The sequence below is a fragment of the Coniophora puteana genome (genome assembly GCF_000271625.1).
Source record: "Coniophora puteana RWD-64-598 SS2 unplaced genomic scaffold CONPUscaffold_9, whole genome shotgun sequence".
NCBI lineage: Eukaryota > Fungi > Basidiomycota > Agaricomycetes > Boletales > Coniophoraceae > Coniophora > Coniophora puteana.
In genome coordinates this window covers 1,327,029-1,346,190 of record NW_006913061.1, presented here as the reverse complement: position 1 = coordinate 1,346,190, position 19,162 = coordinate 1,327,029, and the positions used below count along the sequence as shown (strand labels likewise).

The window sequence follows — 19,162 nt, the reverse complement described above, 5'->3', positions numbered from 1 at the left end:
CTTCAGGCCTCCGACGTCCCGTGAAGTTGTTGCTGGTAGATGAAGTCCAGCTTACGCTTTAAGTTGAATCTATGAAAAGACCACGTGGCTGGAGTATGGTGCCTTCGCATACGCTTTCTCCAGCCCCTTGTTTCGACAGAGAAATTTGATAACCTCACACCAAGTTGAAATCAGAAGATAGAACGGAGAATCGCAGCAAAGCATCTGTGTGAGCAGCATGTGAATCTTCAAAGAGATCTGTGTAATGATGTACGTCGACTTCGCGATCAGGCTAGGCCGCCACGTTGAAGTTAAGCCCTTTTTTGTTTACCTTAGCGATACTCAAGGTAGGTTGATATTCCGCCGTGTGCGTTCATTGAAGCCACAAAAGATGTCATCATTACACGAGCCCGCTACCGACTTGAGAGGTGATGCTGGGCTGTCAGTGAGGAGCAAAACAACAAACCTCAAGCATTGTTGTATTGTCGATATTTGGTGACACATTGTATGGTTCTGGTAACGACAGAAGTAGATTATATCCACACAAGCAAGTTGCCCTTGCTTTTCCGAAGTTCACTTTTGGCCTTGCCGATGGACTAGTCAGAAAAACACACATATGGTGCCTCACCATCGTGGCATTGTCCTTTACTGCGGGGGTGGCTGGAAGCTATATATAACGCCTATTAGAGAAATCTTGGAGATAGCTCAAATCGACTTACCCAGGTGGAGGACCGCCCCCAAAGCCTGGTGGCGGAGGGAAGGGCATGCCGGGAGGCATATTGGGTGGCCTGAAACCGGGAGGTGGACCTGGCATGCCCGGGGGAGGGAAAGGCATCGGCGGGCGAGCCAAAGATGGTTGGCCCACTGAGAGACGTGATTAAACTACACATGCTGTCACCTAAACGAAAAAAAGCTTACTGGGAGGCATCATTCCCATACCGCGTCCTGCAGGCATACCTCGTCCAGGGCCAGCTGGAAGCTGGTAGGAATAAAACAAACTAGTAAGTGCTAATCACAGCAACAGTATCAGTGTCACGCACTGCGTTCTTCTTGTCGTCATCGACAACCGGAGGAGGTCCCTCGACGCTGATGCTCACGACTGTTTCTCCACGAAGGATCACAAGACCGAGCGTCCGCTTCATTTCCTGCTCAGGGGGGGTCTCGGTTTCACCAGCCTTCTTCTTCGGTCGGACGCGTCTGAACTCTTCGCATTCTGCGATGACGAGGTTCATGTGGCGGTCGAACGCGAGCATTTGACCGATGAACGCGCGTCCATCGTTAATAGTGACTTTGAGCCTCCAGTTGATGAGGCCAAGCATCTTGCCACCTTTTGATTTTGGGGGAGGCTGCCATCCGTTAGCTTTTAGACCTCTACATATGAGCTACTCTACTCACCATGTTGAGCGGTTAGGACTATCTTGTTGATCAACGTCTGCTGCAACGAGGCTCTTTGGGGTTGGCCTCGCAGACCACAGAGCAATAACAGATGTAAACAAACTATGCTGCCCCTGACGCGGACGGCTCTGGTCCTTTCCTCACAAACGTTGTTGTCGATATGAATTCAACTTAGCTCAACATACTCTATAGACTTGATTCTTGCTTGATTCTTGTCTATATCATCCTCGGCCACAGCTCGGGCAGCTGATTAAGCGATCTCTGCGTCATCGGGGCATCAATCCGTACAGATGAGCGAGCAGCATTGAAACCCATTGAAGCAACAGGAAGCAACGTCAATCTCATCGGTTTGCATCGGACTTATATTGAACCCCGCATCCTTACTAGACTAATTGACTCCACCCCTGCTGACGGGTACAAAATGGCAGCGAACTGCTCACTGTTTGACCAACCCAAGATCGACCACTTTTGAAACATCTTGATTCTTGAACCCATCTTCCATAATGCCGCGCATCACTACATCTCTCACTCGTCTACTCGGTAATTATGATCTGTTGCAGTCCTTGGACTCATGTTGACGATTCCGTCAGGATTGAAGACACCCGTCGTCTCAGCTCCCATGCATGGTGCCGCAACACCCGCTCTTGCATCCCAGGTCTTTCGCTCAGGTGGCTTCGGGTTTCTTCATCCCGGTGAATGTATTCCTTATACGCTCCCAGCATGGAGATCTGATGATATGGACAGGAACCTATGATAAACAAACAGTGCAACAAGAAATCCACCAGTTTCGGTTGCTTCTCGACCTTCCGGATGATGCCTCTCTTCCCGTCGGTATCGGTTTCCTCGTGTGGAGACTGGAAGAACAAGCGAAAGCAAACCCCGAAGTCTCCAAGGAAGCGGTCTTGACTGCTCTTGAGAATCGTGTGCGGGCCGTCTGGTTCTCCTTCGGCAGGAATATTGGACATTGGGTCCGGTTGGTGCGTGAACATGACGCAAGTGCGGGGCGACCCCATTCCACGCTTATCTTCGTCGTCGTTTCTTCTGCGGAAGACGCTCTCGTCGCGACGAATGAGTGGAAAGTTGACGTCCTCGTTGCACAAGGTTAGTTTTAGCACGTTTAGGCTTGGTATAATACTGAGAACTTGATCTGCTTTCGTAAACTTACAGGCAACGAGGCCGGTGGTCACGGCAAGGGTGCTGCCCCAGCTCTTCTCGCGCTGGTTCCTGCTATTGTGGATGCGCTACCTGAGAATGGACCAGTGGTTGTGGCAGCGGGTGGCTTAGCAAATGGCCGTCAGATTGCCTCTGTGATGGCATTGGGAGCAGCTGGTGCCGTTGTGGGCACCCGTTTTCTGTTGGCGACTGAAAGTGCTTATCAAAAGACTCAAAAAGACGCCATATGCCAAGTGGTGCTTGGTTCGACAAAACGTACGATGGCATTCGATGAGCTTCGTGGATCCCTGGGATGGCCGGCAGGAATCGACGGCAGAGGTATCAACAACGAGCTAGTGAAAGACTTCGACAGTGGCACAGATCTAGATATTGTGAAGGCTAAACTTGCTGCTGGAACCAAGGAGGGAGACGCCAACCGTATGGTCGTTTGGGCTGGCGCCAGCGCGGGATTGAACAGGGTTGTTCTTAATGCGAAGGTAAGTGATGGTTTAGGTTCTCGTCTTTTTCGTGCTGAGGATAATTCTCTAGGATATCGTCCAGGAGATCCATCAGGATATTCTCCGGACACTGATCGGAACGTCTGCCCTTGTTGACAGCGAGTGATATAGGGTTATCTCTGCTTGACGTGCTTAGACGATAAATAATAACCGACGTCCATACGCAAATCAGAGCACCATGCTGAAAATCCGCCTTCGTCTCGGAAAGAGAAAAGGGAACGAGCGAAACACTGAAGTGATTTATTGAATGGTATGATACAATGTACAAATTGCTGTGGCTTCTCAACCCGACTCTAAGTCAAACACACGTACGAAGCAAATGGTCTAGTGAACAATCTCCACGGTCAAATCGCCTTGATTGATTGAGTCGCCTGAACATCATTCTCGTCAGTATTTTGAGAAAAAGCTCCAGCAAGATATCCTACCTTCGGCAACGACAACACGTTTGACGTGTCCAGAAACCGGAGCGGTAACGAGGGACTCCATCTGTGAATGCACATTAGTAAAAGGGCTTTTTCAACAGTGCAAGATATTGCATACCTTCATTGCGCTCAGCACTGTGAGAGAGAAAACCGCAATCGGACCGTTAGAAGAAATTAAAGCAGAAATCCAACATAATGACCGACCGCAGACGGGGTCTCCCTTCTTGATCTCTTGGCCTTCCTTGACGCGGACCTCGACAACAACACCCGACATAGGCGCACCAATCGAACCGGGCTCGGAAGACGCCTTCTCCCGCGAAATCGTCTCCACTGCGGAGTTCTTGTCCTCGACAGACACCGCCCGTACCTGTGTAGTTTTAGTGATGAGAACTTCGAACTACGAAACAGGTCAAGTAAGTTCACCTCTCCGTTGACTTCGAACCACACATCACGCTGCGCACGACCTTCCACAACGGGGCCAACGGCCATCAGGCGGATGATAAGAGTCTTGCCTTGCTCAATCGAGATGTGCATCTCCTCTCCAGTGAGTGGTCGACCCAAGAAGTACCGCGTGGGAATGACGCTGAGACAAAGAATAAGTCCCACAATCATACGATAAAGTGATGATCTTACCTAAGGTCACCATACTTCTCAAGGAAGCCCTGGTACTCCTCAAACACCTAAAGGAAATTGTGGGCTCTAGTGTATGAGGAAGAGTAAGCACTGTAACTGACCTTCGGGTACATAACATAGGAGGTAACATCAGCATCAGTGATATGCTTGCCAAACTTGCTGCGCAGTTCAGCCTTGATCTTCTTGAAGTCCAGAGGCTCCATGCTTGCACCAGGGCGGCCATCGATCCTTTTCTTGTTCCTGATGATGGCGGTACGAAGAGGCTCGGGGAAGCCACCGGTAGGTTGACCGAGGTAGCCTTGGAAGAACTCAACCACGGAGGAAGGGAAGTCGAGAGTCTCGGCGCGTTCAAGAACATCCTTCTTTGAAAAACCATTGGAAGTCATCCACTGGGCGAAGTCACCAACGACCTTGGAGGAAGGGGTAACCTTGACAATTCTGCCACACTGTGGGGATAAATATGAATGTTCGGAGTATCATCAACAGCATGAATTAGTATACCAGTTCATTGGCCTCGATGTACTTCTGTTTGATTTCCGTCCACTGCGTGCCGAGACCCAACTGAGAAGCTTGGAACTAAGAGGGATCATTGGTAAAGTTCCATGTCAGAGAGAACCCCACATACCATGAGGTTAGTGTATTGACCCCCGGGCATTTCATGGTCGAAGACACTAGAATCCGAAGCGCGGACGTTGGCCTCGAAGCAGCTGTAGAGCATGCGGACTTGGCTCCAGTACAAGTTAAGAGCCTGGATATCGGCATAGCGGATGCCTGTCCCGAGCTTGGTCTGTTCAAGAGCCATGCAGATGGCACCCATGGAAGGCTGAGAGGTCAAACCAGACATACCTGCGTTGATCGTTAGATATAAGAACTATACACCCACCGACATTACGTACTGTCAATGGCAACGTCGACGATGTCTGCGCCTGCGGCGGCGGCAGCGATCATACTGGCAGCGGCAATGCCAGCAGTGTCATGAGAGTGGACGTGAATGGGGATATCAGGATACTTCTCCCTGATAGCACCGATAAGACTACGTGATAATCGTCGTTAGTATATTGGCCAGTACTGCATGAAACACGAACATTTTGGCGGCTTCAGGCTTCAGGAGACCAGCCATGTCCTTGACTCCAAGGATATGGACGCCTTCTTTGACGAGCTTGTCGATGAAGTCTAAGTAATACTGCAGGGTATACTTATCCTCCTTGGGGTTGGCGACATCACCGCTGTAACAGACGACGGCCTCCACGACACCACCAGCCTTCTTGGCAGCATCGATACCGAGTTGCATCTAAACAAAGCGTCAGTCCAATGAGTCCCTTGCTTTTACGGGAGGCATACATTTTCTATGTGCCGCAGTTAGCATTTGTCACAGGATTAACAGCAAACAACTCGCACCGAAGTAGTTAAGGGAGTCGAAGACACGGAAAATGTCCAGACCGTTCTCGACAGCCTTCTTAGAGAAGTCGTAGATGGCGTTGTCGCTTTTATGTTATGAGGAAAAGCACGTTACAATGCAGGATCGATGCTACTCACGGGTAGCTAGTGTACCCGACACCGTTGGCACCACGAACGAGAGCCTGAAAGGGAATGTTGGGGACGAGCTTGCGCAGGGTACGCTGTAGGACGGTCAAATGAGAATATAACTTACAACAATCTAGAGTGATAACCCACTAGACGTTCCCAAGGGTCTTCGTATAAGAAGCGCATGGCGACGTCGAAAGTCGCACCGCCCCACATCTCAAGACTGAACGCGTTCTGAAGAGCCCAGCTCGTCTCCTTGGCGATGTTGACCATGTCGATGGTCCTCAGACGGGTAGCAAGAAGAGACTGGTGGGCATCGCGCCATGTGGTGTCCATGATCAGTGTACCCGGGTACTCGCGAACGGCCTTGGCGAAGGCCTCCGGGCCTTTCTCAACGATGATGTTGCGCCAGCCGGTCTGGCATGGAACAGACGGATCTAAGGGTGTGAGACTTTGGGGATCATCACGGTTCTGGAAATTGGGGATAACAATGTCATCCTTAAGACCAGGTTCGCCAGTCTGTCCCTTGATGGAACTACCGTTGACGGCAAGGTCGCCAAGGTAAGCAAGGAATTTTTGGGCACGGTTTTGACTCTGGACAAGCTTGAAAAGCTCGGGAGTGTCGTCGATGAACTAAGCGAATAAGGGTATAAGCGAATAGTTCACTGGGTTTCAGACGCAGCTCACAGTTGTCCAGGTTTTGCCTCCAATGAAGACGTCGTGGGTCAAAAGGCGGAACAGGAAGGGTATGTTGGTCTTTTGGATAATTAGCACTTGGATGGCATAGAATCACTGTGTTAGATACCTTGACACCACGGATACGGAACTCAACAAGAGCACGAAGCATTTTTCTACGAGCAACCTCATAAGTCGTCCCGCTCACTGACACTTTGACGAGCAAACTGTCATAGTGGGGCTAGAATGATGTCAGGTAACAGAGTTTTTAGAGCTAGCAAAGCACATACGGTAATCTGAGCACCCGCGAAGCCCGAGGAAGCGTCGAGACGGACACCGTTTCCACCAGCACTGCGGTAAACCTCAATTTTACCGGTGTCTGGCTGGAAGTTCTGAGCAGGATCCTCGGTGGTAACACGGCACTGGATGGCAAAGCCTCTGCGGGTAATGGCCTCCTGGGTCAGACCAAGCTGAGGGAGAGTGGCTCCGGCAGCAATCTGGATCTGGGCAGCGACAATATCTATGCCAGTGATCTCCTCTGTACAGTTCATCAGTTTTTGTTCAGTTCTGTCCATGTCACTGACTTACCAGTAATGGTGTGTTCAACTTGAATACGAGGGTTGATTTCAATAAAGTAGTGGCGGCCCATTTGGTCAACCAAGAATTCGGCTGTGCCGGCATTGCGGTAACCCACACTCTTGGCAAGCTTAATGGCATCAGCCAGGATAGCCTGACGGAGCTCCTCAGGGAGGTGAGTAGCGGGAGCAACCTCCACGACCTTCTGATGTCTACGCTGCACGGAGCAATCGCGTTCGAAGAGATGGATAGTGTTTCCGGCGGCATCAGCAAGAATCTGGACCTCAATGTGGCGTGGGCGTTCAAGGAAACGCTCAATGAAGACAGTGCCATCGCCGAAAGCCGATTTAGCCTCGCTGACAGCTCGCTCGAAAGCGTCCTTGAAATCAGACTGTTCGCGCACAACACGCATACCGCGACCTCCACCGCCCATAGCGGCCTTAATGATGACTAGACACGATCTCAGTAACTTACGCGAGGCGATGTGAGGAAAGATTAAGATACCTGGGAAACCGTATTCTTTGATGAAAGCATCGCCGTCCTGATAAGTGTCGACTGGCCCGGGGGTTCCGGGGACAACGGGGACACCAACCTTCATGGCTGTCGTCCAGGTCAGAATCTATGCTGCATACATACAATGTAAAATAAAGATTCACCGGTTGTGCGGGCCTTGGTCTTGTCACCGAGTCCATCGATGACCTCTGGTGAAGGGCCAACGAACGCAATTCCAGCTTGCTCGACCTTGCGAGCGAACTCTGCGTTCTCGGCCAGGAAACCGTAACTGTGCGATAATTGAATTTTACTGCATAATCAAGGGCGACCGACATACCCAGGGTGAATCATATCCACGCCGTGCTCGAGAGCGATCCGGATGATGTCATCCTGGGCAAGGTATGCAGCAACTGGGGTTAGGCCCTTGCCGACTTGGTAGGCTTCATCGGCCTTAGATAGGCGTTCAATGATAAGATGTCGATTCGACTGAGGCTTTGTGCGTGACATACCTTCTGCCGGTGAGCTGAAAGGCGATCCTCGTAGGAGTAAATTGCGACAGTGTGCATCGCAAGCTCATGCGATGTGCGGAAGACACGGATGGCAATTTCCTAGAGGGTGGGCAAAAACATGAATATATGCGTATTGCCTCTGGATAGAACATGCGCGCTCGTTCTGCCACGGACGGATGTGTTCAATGAAGCTAGCGACTTACGCCTCGGTTGGCGACAAGGATCTTGGTGAGCGGGCCGCTGTGGCCTGCTGATTTCCTGCGCATCGTCTGGATGGAGTGCACCGGTGTGCCAGGTGCACTCGGAGACGTGACGAAGGTGTGCGCCAGACGGGGCGGGTGAAGCGACTGCGATTGCTGACCCGCCATGGTTGTCAAGAACTATGGGAGGGGATTAAGAGAGTAGGAAAGAGCGGGGTGAAGAAGGAATTTGAGTAAGGGAAGCAGGGGAGCTTTTAGATGCTGGTCTGGAATCAAGCCCGATTATCAGCCCGCTGGTATGCGGGGCCTAATAACAAACTAGCGCGATCGGGCGCGTTATCAACTTATGTATGACCCATTAGTCCTTTTGCCGTATCAGTCTGTTATCGTGTACACTTTCACCTGCGTCCCCGTCGTCGTAGGACTGCGGCGACTCCGTGATTTTGTCTTCACGATCCGGTCTTAGGGCGGGCTCCCCGCACCATCTCCACGGATACCCGCCTTTATCTCCATTATCCCATGCGTAAGCACCTTTCACACACCTGCGCTGACCATGCTGTTGCGGCTTCAAGCTCCATCAGAGTAGAGATACCTCCGCTCATGAACCCCTTGACGTTCTGCCGTCGCAAGCGCTGATCAACCATGGCAAAATTATCACCGTCTATAAATGAGGCTGAGCATGACGCTAGCTATTACGCGCACGTCCTTCTGAGGTTTAGGATAACTAAAGGTCGAGGTCATTCTCCAGGAATGAGGGTCAGAGACCTGAATAGGCTACGACGAGGTCCGGTTGGTCATTGGAAGAACGCCGCCAGTCTGAGCGCGCATCTCCTGCTTCTTCTGGTTATTCTTTGCGACCGCGTAGATTACTCCAGCAAAGAACCCCATAGTAATTGCGGATACAGATCCAACCGTCACGGGATCCCCAAAGAAGATCATGCCGGACGCTGCAACAGGTAGCTTGTTCAAAGCACCGACCATACTTGACAACACATGAGTAAGATAGGGACAAGGTTGGCGATCAGGCGATGCATACCTATACGTGGTGGAGCTTGTCGTGCGAACACACCAAGCAGTGGTATATGAAATGCCAACGGCCGCTGCCCCAGAAAACGCGATCGCTGATAGCAGCACTGTTCGAGTCTCGGGAGGGCTACCAAATTCGTCAATGTTACGCAGGCGCCGGAGGGTGCAACTCACAAGTTCCGAGTTAAATTCGCAGTACCCCAATCTTCTGCTATAATAGAGAAGACAGCGAGCACGGGTATGGAGAGTAGATTGTTGTAAAACATCGAGTCCCAATCCGAAAACCCTGTAACTTTGATGCGCTTGCGCATGAGAAGTACCTAGTTGTGGATACGGTATTAGGTATTACCCAGGTATGAACCGAGCTACTCACATAGCCCGCGCTTGCCAAACAATTGAGAAGCATCCAGAAGTACCCGATATCAAGCCGTTGTACCATGTTGGTCATGATTTCGAGACCAGCGCTTGCGCTGACTGGTATAGCGGCAACAGCGGTTTCTGCACCGTTCACATCGGCCCAAGCTGCGACTACTGATGAGAAAACCTGCGCAGTACAGTGACTTCAGCCAGACGTCACGACCACCATTCCTGTAACTTGCTACTCACCATGAAACCGAAAGATACCATTGTAAGTCTAGAAATTCGACCGTTGAACCAAATGACTTCGCCATATGCCTGCGGACAACCACTTCAGCCGTCTGTACTGACTAGTACCGGTCACACCTACAATGAGGATGATCGTCAGGTTCTTGAATATTGTGTAAACGGGTATACTAAGGTATTGCTAAGGAGGAATAAGTGCCGCTTTCGCCGATCATTAGGGGAATCCCACTTACAAGACTCTTAGAGCCGGTATATATAACCCAAACAAGGAGGAAACTGATAGGGAACCACGCTTTCGCATCATGGGTATCGAAATTACGGAAAGAGATTATTCCGATCTTCTTGACAGACCATACAGCACCGACACAGACGGTTGATTGAAGTGTGAGCAGCAGGAATGTCATATTGAACTGGCTACCAGACACGACAAACTGCCGAGATGTTCGCATCAGCAAATAGAATACGGAAAGATGGCTCAGATTATGCACCTTATTCACAAGAGTCATCATGATAGACGCGACACAGTAGCACAAAATAGAGGATACTCGAGAGGCATAAGGTCAAAGCCTTCAAAAGCAAAAAACTATGAAAGCTCACCAGCGTTTCCACCATCACTATCCTTCTTTCCCCCTCCCGTTGCTATACTTCTTCTGAGCTCAGCCTCATCTTCCTCTGTTCTGCCTTTCGCTAGAGAGCTGGACATTATCCAGACGCGACGTTAGCGAGATTGGTGGACCCAAGAATAACCTCGACAGTCTGTGAGGCCGAGAATTAGTGACGAGACCAAGAAAAAGCCTGCCAGCAAGCACGCAGCTAATCCGAGCTGTCAAGCCTGTCAACTTTGAGCTTTGAGAGGGATCGGCGTAGATACACGTTGCAATATACTGAGTACACCATTGAAACGTTACGCCGCGATGTTGTTCTATTGGTTAAGCATCACGTGACTGGCATTCATAGTACCATTCGACAACGGAAAAAAAAGGAAGGAAGAACACATGTTTTTTGATACGCTTACAGGAGGTACATGCAGCTTACAGAGGGGACTGAAGCCAAGCAAGAAGAAACTGAGCTATTAGGAAGCCAGAATGCGCAAATGTTACAACGGGGAGTGTGTAATGCGCAAAAGCCGGCAAAAGGAAACGGCGAAACAGTACTGAGTAGACGAAGTCATGGAAGTGGCTATTTTCAGAAACCAAATGTGACATGATAGAGGCGGATACACAATGGACGTATATCCATAGATACAACTTGAGGAGTATAGGTATAATTGCAAGAGTCGATGCACTTGAGGAAGGTAAAATGATGTGCGTGAGGGGCATGAGTATCATGGGCAAGAGGAATACAACAGAATAGAAGAGTAAAACCATAAGCATGAGGCAGTATGGGAGGAGAGGAGACCAAAAGAACCAAGGATGAGTAGGCGATATAACGATGCAATGCCTATATGTTCAAGGAGGGAATGGTGGACGGAGAACTGAATTTCATGCGCTGCACGCCAGCAGCGCCGCGCGGTTTTGCATTCGGGTGGTGATGATGATGATAATGATGGTGTTGACGGAACTGATGTTGCTGATGGTGACTGTAATGGCTGTGCACGGGGCCATACAGTTTCCGCTTGACTCTTTTCATTTCTCTACGCGACTCTTTTCGTGTTTTCTGCGAGTGTTGGTGATTAAAGGAGGAAGCGGCCGGTTGAGGTGCAGGCACGGGAGTTTGATCGCCATCGCGAGAAGGGATCACGACTGGGGAGACGGTGACACCACCACGAGACTTCGTAGGAGTCTCGTTGACGTCCGGCCGTCTATCGTGCCAAAGGAGGGTGCTTAGAGGGCTGCTTTTCATCATATTTGAGTACGACAGAACATGATCGTCGATAGTCGAGGTCGGAGGTTCTGACGTCCATCCGGGGGACGATGTGACGTCTCCCGCGCCTTCTCGGGTAAGGCGGAATGCGCCCACTGGGACACGGTCCCAGCGGTAAAAGTTTTGAGGGTTTGACTCGCCTTCGCTAGCAGTGCTCGACATGGCAGGATACTCCGATGCGGAAGTGTCGTTAAGGTAGGATGGATCTAAAACATCGTCGAGATCGATTTCCTCACCGAGCGGCATCTCAGACGAGGTTTCGGAGAAAGGATCTTCGGAAGACGCAAGCGTGACTGGTCCGGATGTAAAAACGTCGAATCGAGATAAAGAACGACCGCGGAAGTCCATCTGAAACCACCAAACATATATGAGTGATCTGATCACATCCTCTCCCTTCCACACTCACACTACTGAAGCTTCCGGCGCTGCTTGAGAATCGCCTGCGATGGCCAAGTCGAGGGAAAGGAGATGGAACGTCCTTATTGGCCCCAGTAATAATCGCAGCCTTCTGGGGGGTTTCGGGCTCGACGTCGAACTGGCCCATCAAAGGTTCGCCAGCGCGCGAAACCACACGCACACGGCCACCGCTACTGCCCTCTCCGCTATCTGGGTGCTCATCAGACTCGTCGAAGAACACCCGACCAGCAAGTATGTCGGCAGGTCTAGGGGAGCCCATAGGTCGAAGAGAGGCGCTGGTGGTACGCCGATTATTGGGGGCTGGACTGACTGTCGGGCTGACGGTAGAAAGAGGGTTGATTGCGGAGACACTAGCTGGCCATCGGAACATGCGCATGGCGCGGGAGGTCGGTAGACCCCTTTCGTCGACCAGCTCCTCTTCTGTTGTATCACCGCTCTCACCGTCATCAAACTCTTCGTCCTCCTCCTCATAGCCTCCTTCGTCGCCCTCACTGTTACGCATCTCGACATCACTGGACTGGGTAACTGATGTGCCGTCTTCGGATGTGAGCTGGACTGTATGTGCTTCGAAATCCATATCGACAACTTGATTGGAGGTCAAACCGTTCGTAAAGACGATTTGGCCATCCCAGCCTTCGGTAACCTCGAAGTCCATAGTACGGGGCGTAACCGGAGTAGCGATCGCGCTTTCTTGCTCTGCGTTCCTAACATACTGTTCGGGGTTCTCGTCGTCAACAGATTCAGAGTCAGAGCTTGACAAGTTGGCGAAGAAGATGTCCGCATCAAAAGTCGACTCTTCTGACTCTGACCAACCCGTCACGAGGCCCTTGAACCGACGGGAGGGCAGCTGATCATCAGTTTCGTCGTCGTCCTCTGCTTCCATTTCATCCTCCCCTTCCTCTTCCTCTTCCTCACCGTTCGATGTATCATCGTTGTCACTGTCCATCTCAACATCGGAGAGACCGACACTTTTCTTGCGGGGACGGATGACCCAGTTGTTATGAATGTCTTTGTGGCGATAGGTTTCATCACCAAGAAGTTCACGACGTACGCGAGCTTTCTCTTGGCGTCTCTGCTCGGAAAGAATGTAGGTCTCTTCCTCGGCTTCTAGTGATGAATCGGAGTCGAAACCTGTCGACTCTGACACTGATTCCGAAGAGGAGTCAGAAGAAGCACCAGATGAAAGCGCCGATGCCGACAAGAAAGTAGGGAAACTGCCATTGTCGTCGTCATCGTCTAGTAAGCTTTCGTCCTCAAAGGCAAAGTCAGAATCCGAGGCGTCACGAGCGGCGGACTTCTTCTTGGACGAAGACCCTTTTTTGACAGCCGTAGATTTGCCCTTTTGTTTGGCAGATTTGGCAGGGGGCCTCGAGGCACTCGAAGGGATCTTCTGTTTCCCAGCAGCGTTCCGAGAGCTGGCGCCATATGACTGCTGTCCACGGTGATGGTGCGATTGGGACTGATAGTGGAAATGGGGTAACGTGGACTGCTCGCTTGCACCAGTTAGCCGTTCTTGTGCCGAAAGTCTGGATCGGTCTTGTGAAGTTGTGGCGAGCTTGCGCCCCTTGCGCTTTGTCAAGTCTGAAGATGTGGCTTGGCCGTGAACGCTGGTGCCTAGATGTGGGATGCGACTTGAGCTGGATTTTTCCCCAGCATTGCTGGTAAATGCGCGGTCTACACCTCCCCTGGATTTTTTGTGGTGAGCAGCCTGAGCGCGTACCCTGTTTTGCATGCTGGTGGGGACGGTGAGTTTGATTTTCAACGACTGAACAGCGGGTGCGTGAGAGGATGAGCTGGTGGAAGCGACAGGTGTAGCAACAGAATGCGCATTGGTGGATGGGGCGTGAGTGCTGGTGGAGGCTATGGGGACGGTGACAACTCGTGGTCTGTTGTCGCAAGTGCAGTCCCCATCGCAAACCGGACAGATGTCGTTGTCGTCTTCGTCGTCTGGCGAGAGAGGATTTACGGCACCGCCTGCGGTAAAGAACGGAGTAGGCGACATGGCAGGAGCTGGCTGATTTTGATAACCTGGAGCGAAGGGGACGTCAGAATGGATGAAGTCAGGGGAGGAGTATTATGTATAAAGAAATCGGGTGTGGACCGGGAGGGATAATTCGAGGGAGATGTAGGACGCAAAAAGCAAGTTAAGAACGGGGACGAGGATATGAAATGGCACATGTGCAGTGATCGCATATGCTGATACGAATCTTAGCGAAAGAACGAGGCATAGGCCTTGTAAAAGTCGCGTGACGATCGAAGAGCCAACGGCTGAACGGGTCCGAAGGCATGACTACGAGATGGAGCACCCACCAAAGGTACGATTTTTTGACATTGTGAGCTGTAGAACATGAAGAGAATGGGAAATCCAGGATGGCTATCTCTTTTTTCTGGCGTGGCCTGGCCACAGAAGCGATGTCGCTGGGACGGGTCGTGAGGGTGGAGGAAGAAGGTAGCTCAGCAGCGAACCACAGATAATTTTGCCATCATTTGCCGGCGCTTGCCCTCGCTTACGTACAGGCAACGATGACATGCTCCTCATCAAACATAATTTCTGTCCTTCACTCCCACCAACATGCAACGTGCGTCTTATTTTACACTCTTCACTTTCCTGCTAACACCCTCGTAGGACTCTCTCTCTCAGAGCAAATAGCCCAGCTCGAAGAGGCGGCACCAGTAGGCAAGTCGATCTAGATTTTTGATTTGCCACAATAAGCTAATACTAGTGCCAGATTTCGATCCGGAGGATGTGCAAGCTGCGGGTGCCGATCCGGACGAAGAGCTGGCTTCAGGGGATCCATCAGCTGCTAGAGAACACTACCTTGATGTCGGGTGCGCCCTCTTGATGCTGTGTCCCTCATATATCAAACACCTCATTGCCTCGCAGTCCATCCGCTTTACGCAAAGCACAAGATAGCATAGCAGATCCCAAGTATGGAGGGAGGAAAGCATCGCGTAAGGAACTTTCATCCAATGACGACGACCTAGATCGCAACACTGTCGGCTCAAGCGACGACGACAAGAGCGGACTTTCTGACGACCACCCCGAGGAGGAGGAAGGGCAGAGTTCGCAAGATCTGGATAGTGAGGCCGAAACCCCGCAGCGGTCTCAATTACGAGCCTCCCTTACGATAGGCAATGTCAGAGTTGCTACGTCCGAAGACTTGTCCGCCAATTTGCACAAAACTCGGGAAGACGACCGAAAGAAGGGTCGAGCTGTTTCTCGACAGATTGTACGTTTTTGCGATGCTTACACCCGACCTCACGAATTTTTAACCATGCTAGGCCCTATGGGACACCCTCCTTGATTCTCGCATACGCCTACAAAAATCCGTTCATGCAGGCAATCGTCTACCTGCCGTACGTCGAGAAATTATTGCGGTGCTTGCTTAAACTCACGTCGATACTAGCTCTCTCAATACTCCGCAGTCAGCGAGGTTCAGGCTTCTCTCAATAAGATGTTGGTAGAGGCCTTACAAGTGTCGGAGGAGATAATGGAACTCCAAGAAGTGCGTGCAACCGTTATCAATTATCTATCGCTAATGACAAGTAGGAGCTGCTTTCATCTAACGAATCGATACAAGCACCACCCCGTAAGAAGCTGAAAACGGACGGCCCCCGTGAGGGCGATGTTACACAACAACTCCGAGATGCTTCCAACTCAGCTTCTGCCCTTGAGAATGTGTAGGGTTTCTGCATGTATACCCGTCGCCCCGCTGATAGCTTGGTTGCAGTTACCATCCGTTTTTCATCCAGACCTTGAACAAGTGGTCATCAAAAATACAGGCAGTTGCGCCTTCTGTCCTTCTACCCTCAAATCGCAATGCGTTCAATCGCAATTCGCATCAACTTAAATCTGCATCCCAGCTCATTGATGAAACCCTATCTGATCACTCAAAAGTACTCGCTCGAACCCAGGTATACAGGGGTAAAGGGTCAAGAATTGACCACGATGTTGAAGACGGACAGGAAGACGCGGAGATTTTCGATGACACCGACTTCTACCACCAGCTACTCAGAGACGTGATTGATTCACGCGGGAACGGATCTGGCGGAAACAATGACTGGATGGCTATCCAGAAACAGAAGAAGGCCAAAAAGAAGGTCGATACGAAAGCAAGTAAAGGGCGCAAATTGCGGTATGTTAAAGTTTTAATCCTGAATACAACACTTCATTCAGATGTTACAGATACGAGGTCCAGGAAAAGGTTCAAAACTTCATGGTACCCATCCCACTACAAGGAAGCTGGCATGAGGAGCAGATAGACGAGTTGTTTGCATCTGTACTAGGCAAAGGATTTGAGGACGCGATGCCACCTGACGAACCTCAAGAAGATCCAGAGCTTCTGATGCAGGCAGACATTGCTATTCAGGATGGCTTCCGTGTGTTTGGGTGATGGCAAGTTTCTTAGTTGTCTTCTTCATACGATGTTGTAGTGAAACAGGGATGCAATTAGATGTGATCATCTGTTGAATACCTTATGCCTCATTTTTCTACTGGCGTGATTGATATGTATTGTGAACGCTTATATCTTATAAAATGACGAATCACAAACGTCGAGACAAGCTTACTTAGAGGAGCTTGAGAGGAGCCGGTTATAGATCTAGGCGTACGCAGTGACGTTTCTCAGACTCGCGCGCCGACGATTGCGAGTGCCTGCGAGTCGAGACCGGCATAGCTAACTGTTTGTTGTTCCTGCACAACCTACGCAGTGCTGTGCATCCATATTCGAGTCAGCTTTTCCAGTTCCCCTCGCTGTTTGTTGTCAAACTTCAGGCACTTGCGTTGAACCTACATTCGTACTTGAAACTTCATAGTTGCCAGTGTCAAAGCTTCTCTAGGATCATGGATGGCTTTGAAGACGACAACCCATTCGAAGTCGACGTTGACCGCATGTCATCAGCGACGTCTTCCACATCCAAAGTCAACATCTCGGCACCGTCATCGCCCCCTGCGAACCACTCGCGTGTTGCCTCACCGACCTCTGCTACTCCAAGCCGCCCATTCCCATCGCCGGGAACACAAAAGCAACCGCAGCAAACCAAGACAGACTTCTGCTGTCAACGGGACCGGTGGCTACATTCGGGAGAGGACAACGAGATTCAGGTGTGCACTCTCTTGAACATTCGCATGCTCCCCCAAAGGAACCGTGACTTACTGGACTGCTCGTACAGATCTTGGATGCTCTGAAGACAAGTGTGAATTCCTCAACCCCTTACATTACCTATGTGATTCGTGCTGGGGTATGTATCTTTTTAACACTCTAAGGAGGCGATGCTAAACGAGGAGGCTGTCAGAATGCTGAAGCAAGGCATCGCTACTCAGAATTCGAGTCGCTGCGGAGCCATCTAGTTCAACTGTACCCTACGTTGATTATCCCTCCTATTCCCTCCAAGCAGACGATCGGGGACTATGCCACAAAGCAGGCCAGGGCGAAGGAGGACGCAGCGATGATTGCACGTCGGATACGGATGCTCCAGACGTTCCTCAATCGGATTGCCCATCACCCCGTGTTATCCAACGAACATATCTTCCACCGCTTCCTTGACGGCGAGGTCTCATGGGTAAAGGTGATCTCGTTAGAGCTCAAACCACACAGTCTGACATGTCCCTAGACAGAAGTCCTAAACTCACCTCCGATAACGAACCTCCCCAGGAACATGCTTAAGGCACCTTCGCAAAACCCGACCGACCCGAACGCCTCGCCGTCTTACAGTGTACTCGCCAACCCCTCCGCCACCCATCCGTTGAGAACTCCTGACCAGCGCTTTGTAGACTCTGAGGTGTTCACGAATAAGTTCGCCAATCACCTCAGTGGTCCCATGGAGAAGGTCTCCCGGCGCACTCTGAAACGTTGGGCAGGTCAATACAATTCATTTTCATGTTTTGCACGATAACTAAATCACTGCATAGACATCGCCCAAGACTATTCAGAGCTGGGGGCCGTCTTGAACGGCTTTAGTTTGAACGAGACTGGAGATCTTTCGTCCGCCCTGGAGAAGACTGGTCAGGCGGTTGACACTAGTTACATGTCAACAACCAGACTGGCAGGCCTTCTTTCAAGTCCATGAAAATAATATATCTGACATTTCCTTAGGTACAAGAACTCGAGCAAAACTGGTCTGAACCACTGCATGAATATGCGCAGTTCGCATCCATCATCAAGAAGCTCCTTGTTTATAGGCACCAGAAGCATGTTCAATACGAGATGTCGCAAGACACGCTAGAGAACAAGCGTGAGCTACTTGAGCAGTACGAGAAGAGCGAACGAGAGGCGCAACGATTGGAGGATGCGCTCAACAGGGGGCGTGCGAATAGTAGTACACCACGCACGTCTACGCCAGAGGACCAGGATGGGCAAGAGGGGGACAATACCGGCGAAGTCAACGAGTATGCCACCGAAGAACCGTCTAGGTCGTTTCTGCCACCCCACCCTGGCCCCAGTCCTCTCCGTAAACGGGCACCAGGCATGGGTTTCTTGAACGCATTGAGTTATACCTTGCACGGGATGATGGACGTGGACCCCGAGACTGCGCGGAGGAACGGGATTGGCAAAACTCGAGAGACAATCTCTCAGGCAAGCGTTTTCTTCGGCCCAAGTAGTATATCTAACTCTGAAATCTTAGTTGGAAGAAGCAGTCCGACTCTCGAGCCAAGATCTCAAATACTCTAATTCGACAATCCAGTCCGACCTGGATAGATTCCAGCGGCAAAAGGTTGCCGACTTTAGGGAGATGTCAATTCGCATGGCTCAAAGCCACAGGGAGTGGTGTAAAAAGGCACGTCCACATCGACCTTCTGTTGTCACCCCATACGCTAATTCAGATGCAGAACCTGGAGGCTTGGCAAGCGGCCAAGGCTGAGGTGGAGAAGATACCTGACCACCCTAACAAGATTCCACCACCACAGGACGGCAAGAAAGCCGACACCGCGGCGCCGTCAGGAATTCGGAGAGATTCGGTTACTACAGTCAACGGACGCTGACAAACTTTCTCCGAGCTACATAATGTGAACTAGTTTCGACTTTATGCTTCGTTTCGTTAGGCTCGCTTCTTCATGTAATAAGGACTTCATCTGTATCCATTGGCTCGAGTTCCTGGAACCCTTGCATTATTATGAACGCAACAAGCATAGGTGTGATACAAGCAAGCTCATGTTAAAGGTATTCCTTAATTATACG

At 50.8% G+C, this 19,162-nt stretch overlaps 7 protein-coding genes across 7 annotated transcripts; 3 read left to right on the top strand and 4 right to left on the bottom strand.

Annotated features, from left to right (window-relative positions):
- Positions 1-407: 407 nt before the first annotated feature.
- Positions 408-1,434, bottom strand: CONPUDRAFT_83467 (Sm-like ribonucleoprotein). The gene is made up of 5 exons (XM_007772681.1): positions 1,375-1,434; positions 1,020-1,325; positions 898-958; positions 699-843; positions 408-646 (listed from the first exon to the last, which is right to left on the bottom strand). Exons 1-5 carry the CDS (start codon positions 1,375-1,377, stop codon positions 625-627), a joined length of 537 nt encoding a protein of 178 aa, XP_007770871.1. The 5' UTR covers positions 1,378-1,434; the 3' UTR covers positions 408-624.
- A 397-nt stretch (positions 1,435-1,831) lies between these two features.
- CONPUDRAFT_138341 (2-nitropropane dioxygenase) lies at positions 1,832-3,379 on the top strand. Its single transcript, XM_007772680.1, has 5 exons — positions 1,832-1,914; positions 1,965-2,066; positions 2,119-2,475; positions 2,542-3,023; positions 3,076-3,379. The coding sequence occupies exons 1-5, from the start codon at positions 1,878-1,880 to the stop codon at positions 3,148-3,150; spliced, it is 1,053 nt and encodes a 350-aa protein (XP_007770870.1). The 5' UTR covers positions 1,832-1,877; the 3' UTR covers positions 3,151-3,379.
- Positions 3,369-8,243, bottom strand: CONPUDRAFT_91456 (pyruvate carboxylase; the record flags this gene model as incomplete). Its single annotated transcript, XM_007772679.1, has 24 exons — positions 3,369-3,415; positions 3,470-3,530; positions 3,585-3,601; positions 3,671-3,833; positions 3,890-4,049; positions 4,100-4,146; positions 4,201-4,545; positions 4,601-4,675; positions 4,725-4,945; positions 4,996-5,132; positions 5,185-5,390; positions 5,441-5,445; positions 5,498-5,583; positions 5,636-5,718; positions 5,774-6,256; positions 6,311-6,379; positions 6,429-6,539; positions 6,589-6,836; positions 6,887-7,324; positions 7,379-7,474; positions 7,531-7,655; positions 7,704-7,816; positions 7,876-7,974; positions 8,079-8,243. The coding sequence occupies 24 exons, from the start codon at positions 8,241-8,243 to the stop codon at positions 3,369-3,371; spliced, it is 3,600 nt and encodes a 1,199-aa protein (XP_007770869.1).
- A 477-nt stretch (positions 8,244-8,720) lies between these two features.
- Positions 8,721-10,567, bottom strand: CONPUDRAFT_107312 (GDP-mannose transporter). Its single transcript, XM_007772678.1, has 9 exons — positions 10,302-10,567; positions 10,193-10,248; positions 9,938-10,135; positions 9,829-9,885; positions 9,708-9,776; positions 9,475-9,645; positions 9,276-9,421; positions 9,112-9,228; positions 8,721-9,057 (listed from the first exon to the last, which is right to left on the bottom strand). Exons 1-9 carry the CDS (start codon positions 10,405-10,407, stop codon positions 8,850-8,852), a joined length of 1,128 nt encoding a protein of 375 aa, XP_007770868.1. The 5' UTR covers positions 10,408-10,567; the 3' UTR covers positions 8,721-8,849.
- A 252-nt stretch (positions 10,568-10,819) lies between these two features.
- CONPUDRAFT_145295 (uncharacterized protein) lies at positions 10,820-14,404 on the bottom strand. Its single transcript, XM_007772677.1, has 3 exons — positions 14,295-14,404; positions 11,974-14,012; positions 10,820-11,915 (listed from the first exon to the last, which is right to left on the bottom strand). Exons 1-3 carry the CDS (start codon positions 14,314-14,316, stop codon positions 11,145-11,147), a joined length of 2,832 nt encoding a protein of 943 aa, XP_007770867.1. The 5' UTR covers positions 14,317-14,404; the 3' UTR covers positions 10,820-11,144.
- Positions 14,405-14,521: 117 nt separating this feature from the next.
- CONPUDRAFT_127051 (TRAUB-domain-containing protein) lies at positions 14,522-16,466 on the top strand. The gene is made up of 9 exons (XM_007772676.1): positions 14,522-14,563; positions 14,611-14,661; positions 14,714-14,813; positions 14,869-15,214; positions 15,267-15,341; positions 15,392-15,490; positions 15,535-15,665; positions 15,716-16,120; positions 16,171-16,466. Exons 1-9 carry the CDS (start codon positions 14,557-14,559, stop codon positions 16,376-16,378), a joined length of 1,422 nt encoding a protein of 473 aa, XP_007770866.1. The 5' UTR covers positions 14,522-14,556; the 3' UTR covers positions 16,379-16,466.
- A 159-nt stretch (positions 16,467-16,625) lies between these two features.
- Positions 16,626-19,107, top strand: CONPUDRAFT_83461 (uncharacterized protein). Its single transcript, XM_007772675.1, has 8 exons — positions 16,626-17,088; positions 17,157-17,225; positions 17,280-17,546; positions 17,598-17,844; positions 17,896-18,029; positions 18,080-18,559; positions 18,609-18,761; positions 18,814-19,107. The coding sequence occupies exons 1-8, from the start codon at positions 16,828-16,830 to the stop codon at positions 18,964-18,966; spliced, it is 1,764 nt and encodes a 587-aa protein (XP_007770865.1). The 5' UTR covers positions 16,626-16,827; the 3' UTR covers positions 18,967-19,107.
- Positions 19,108-19,162: the final 55 nt, after the last annotated feature.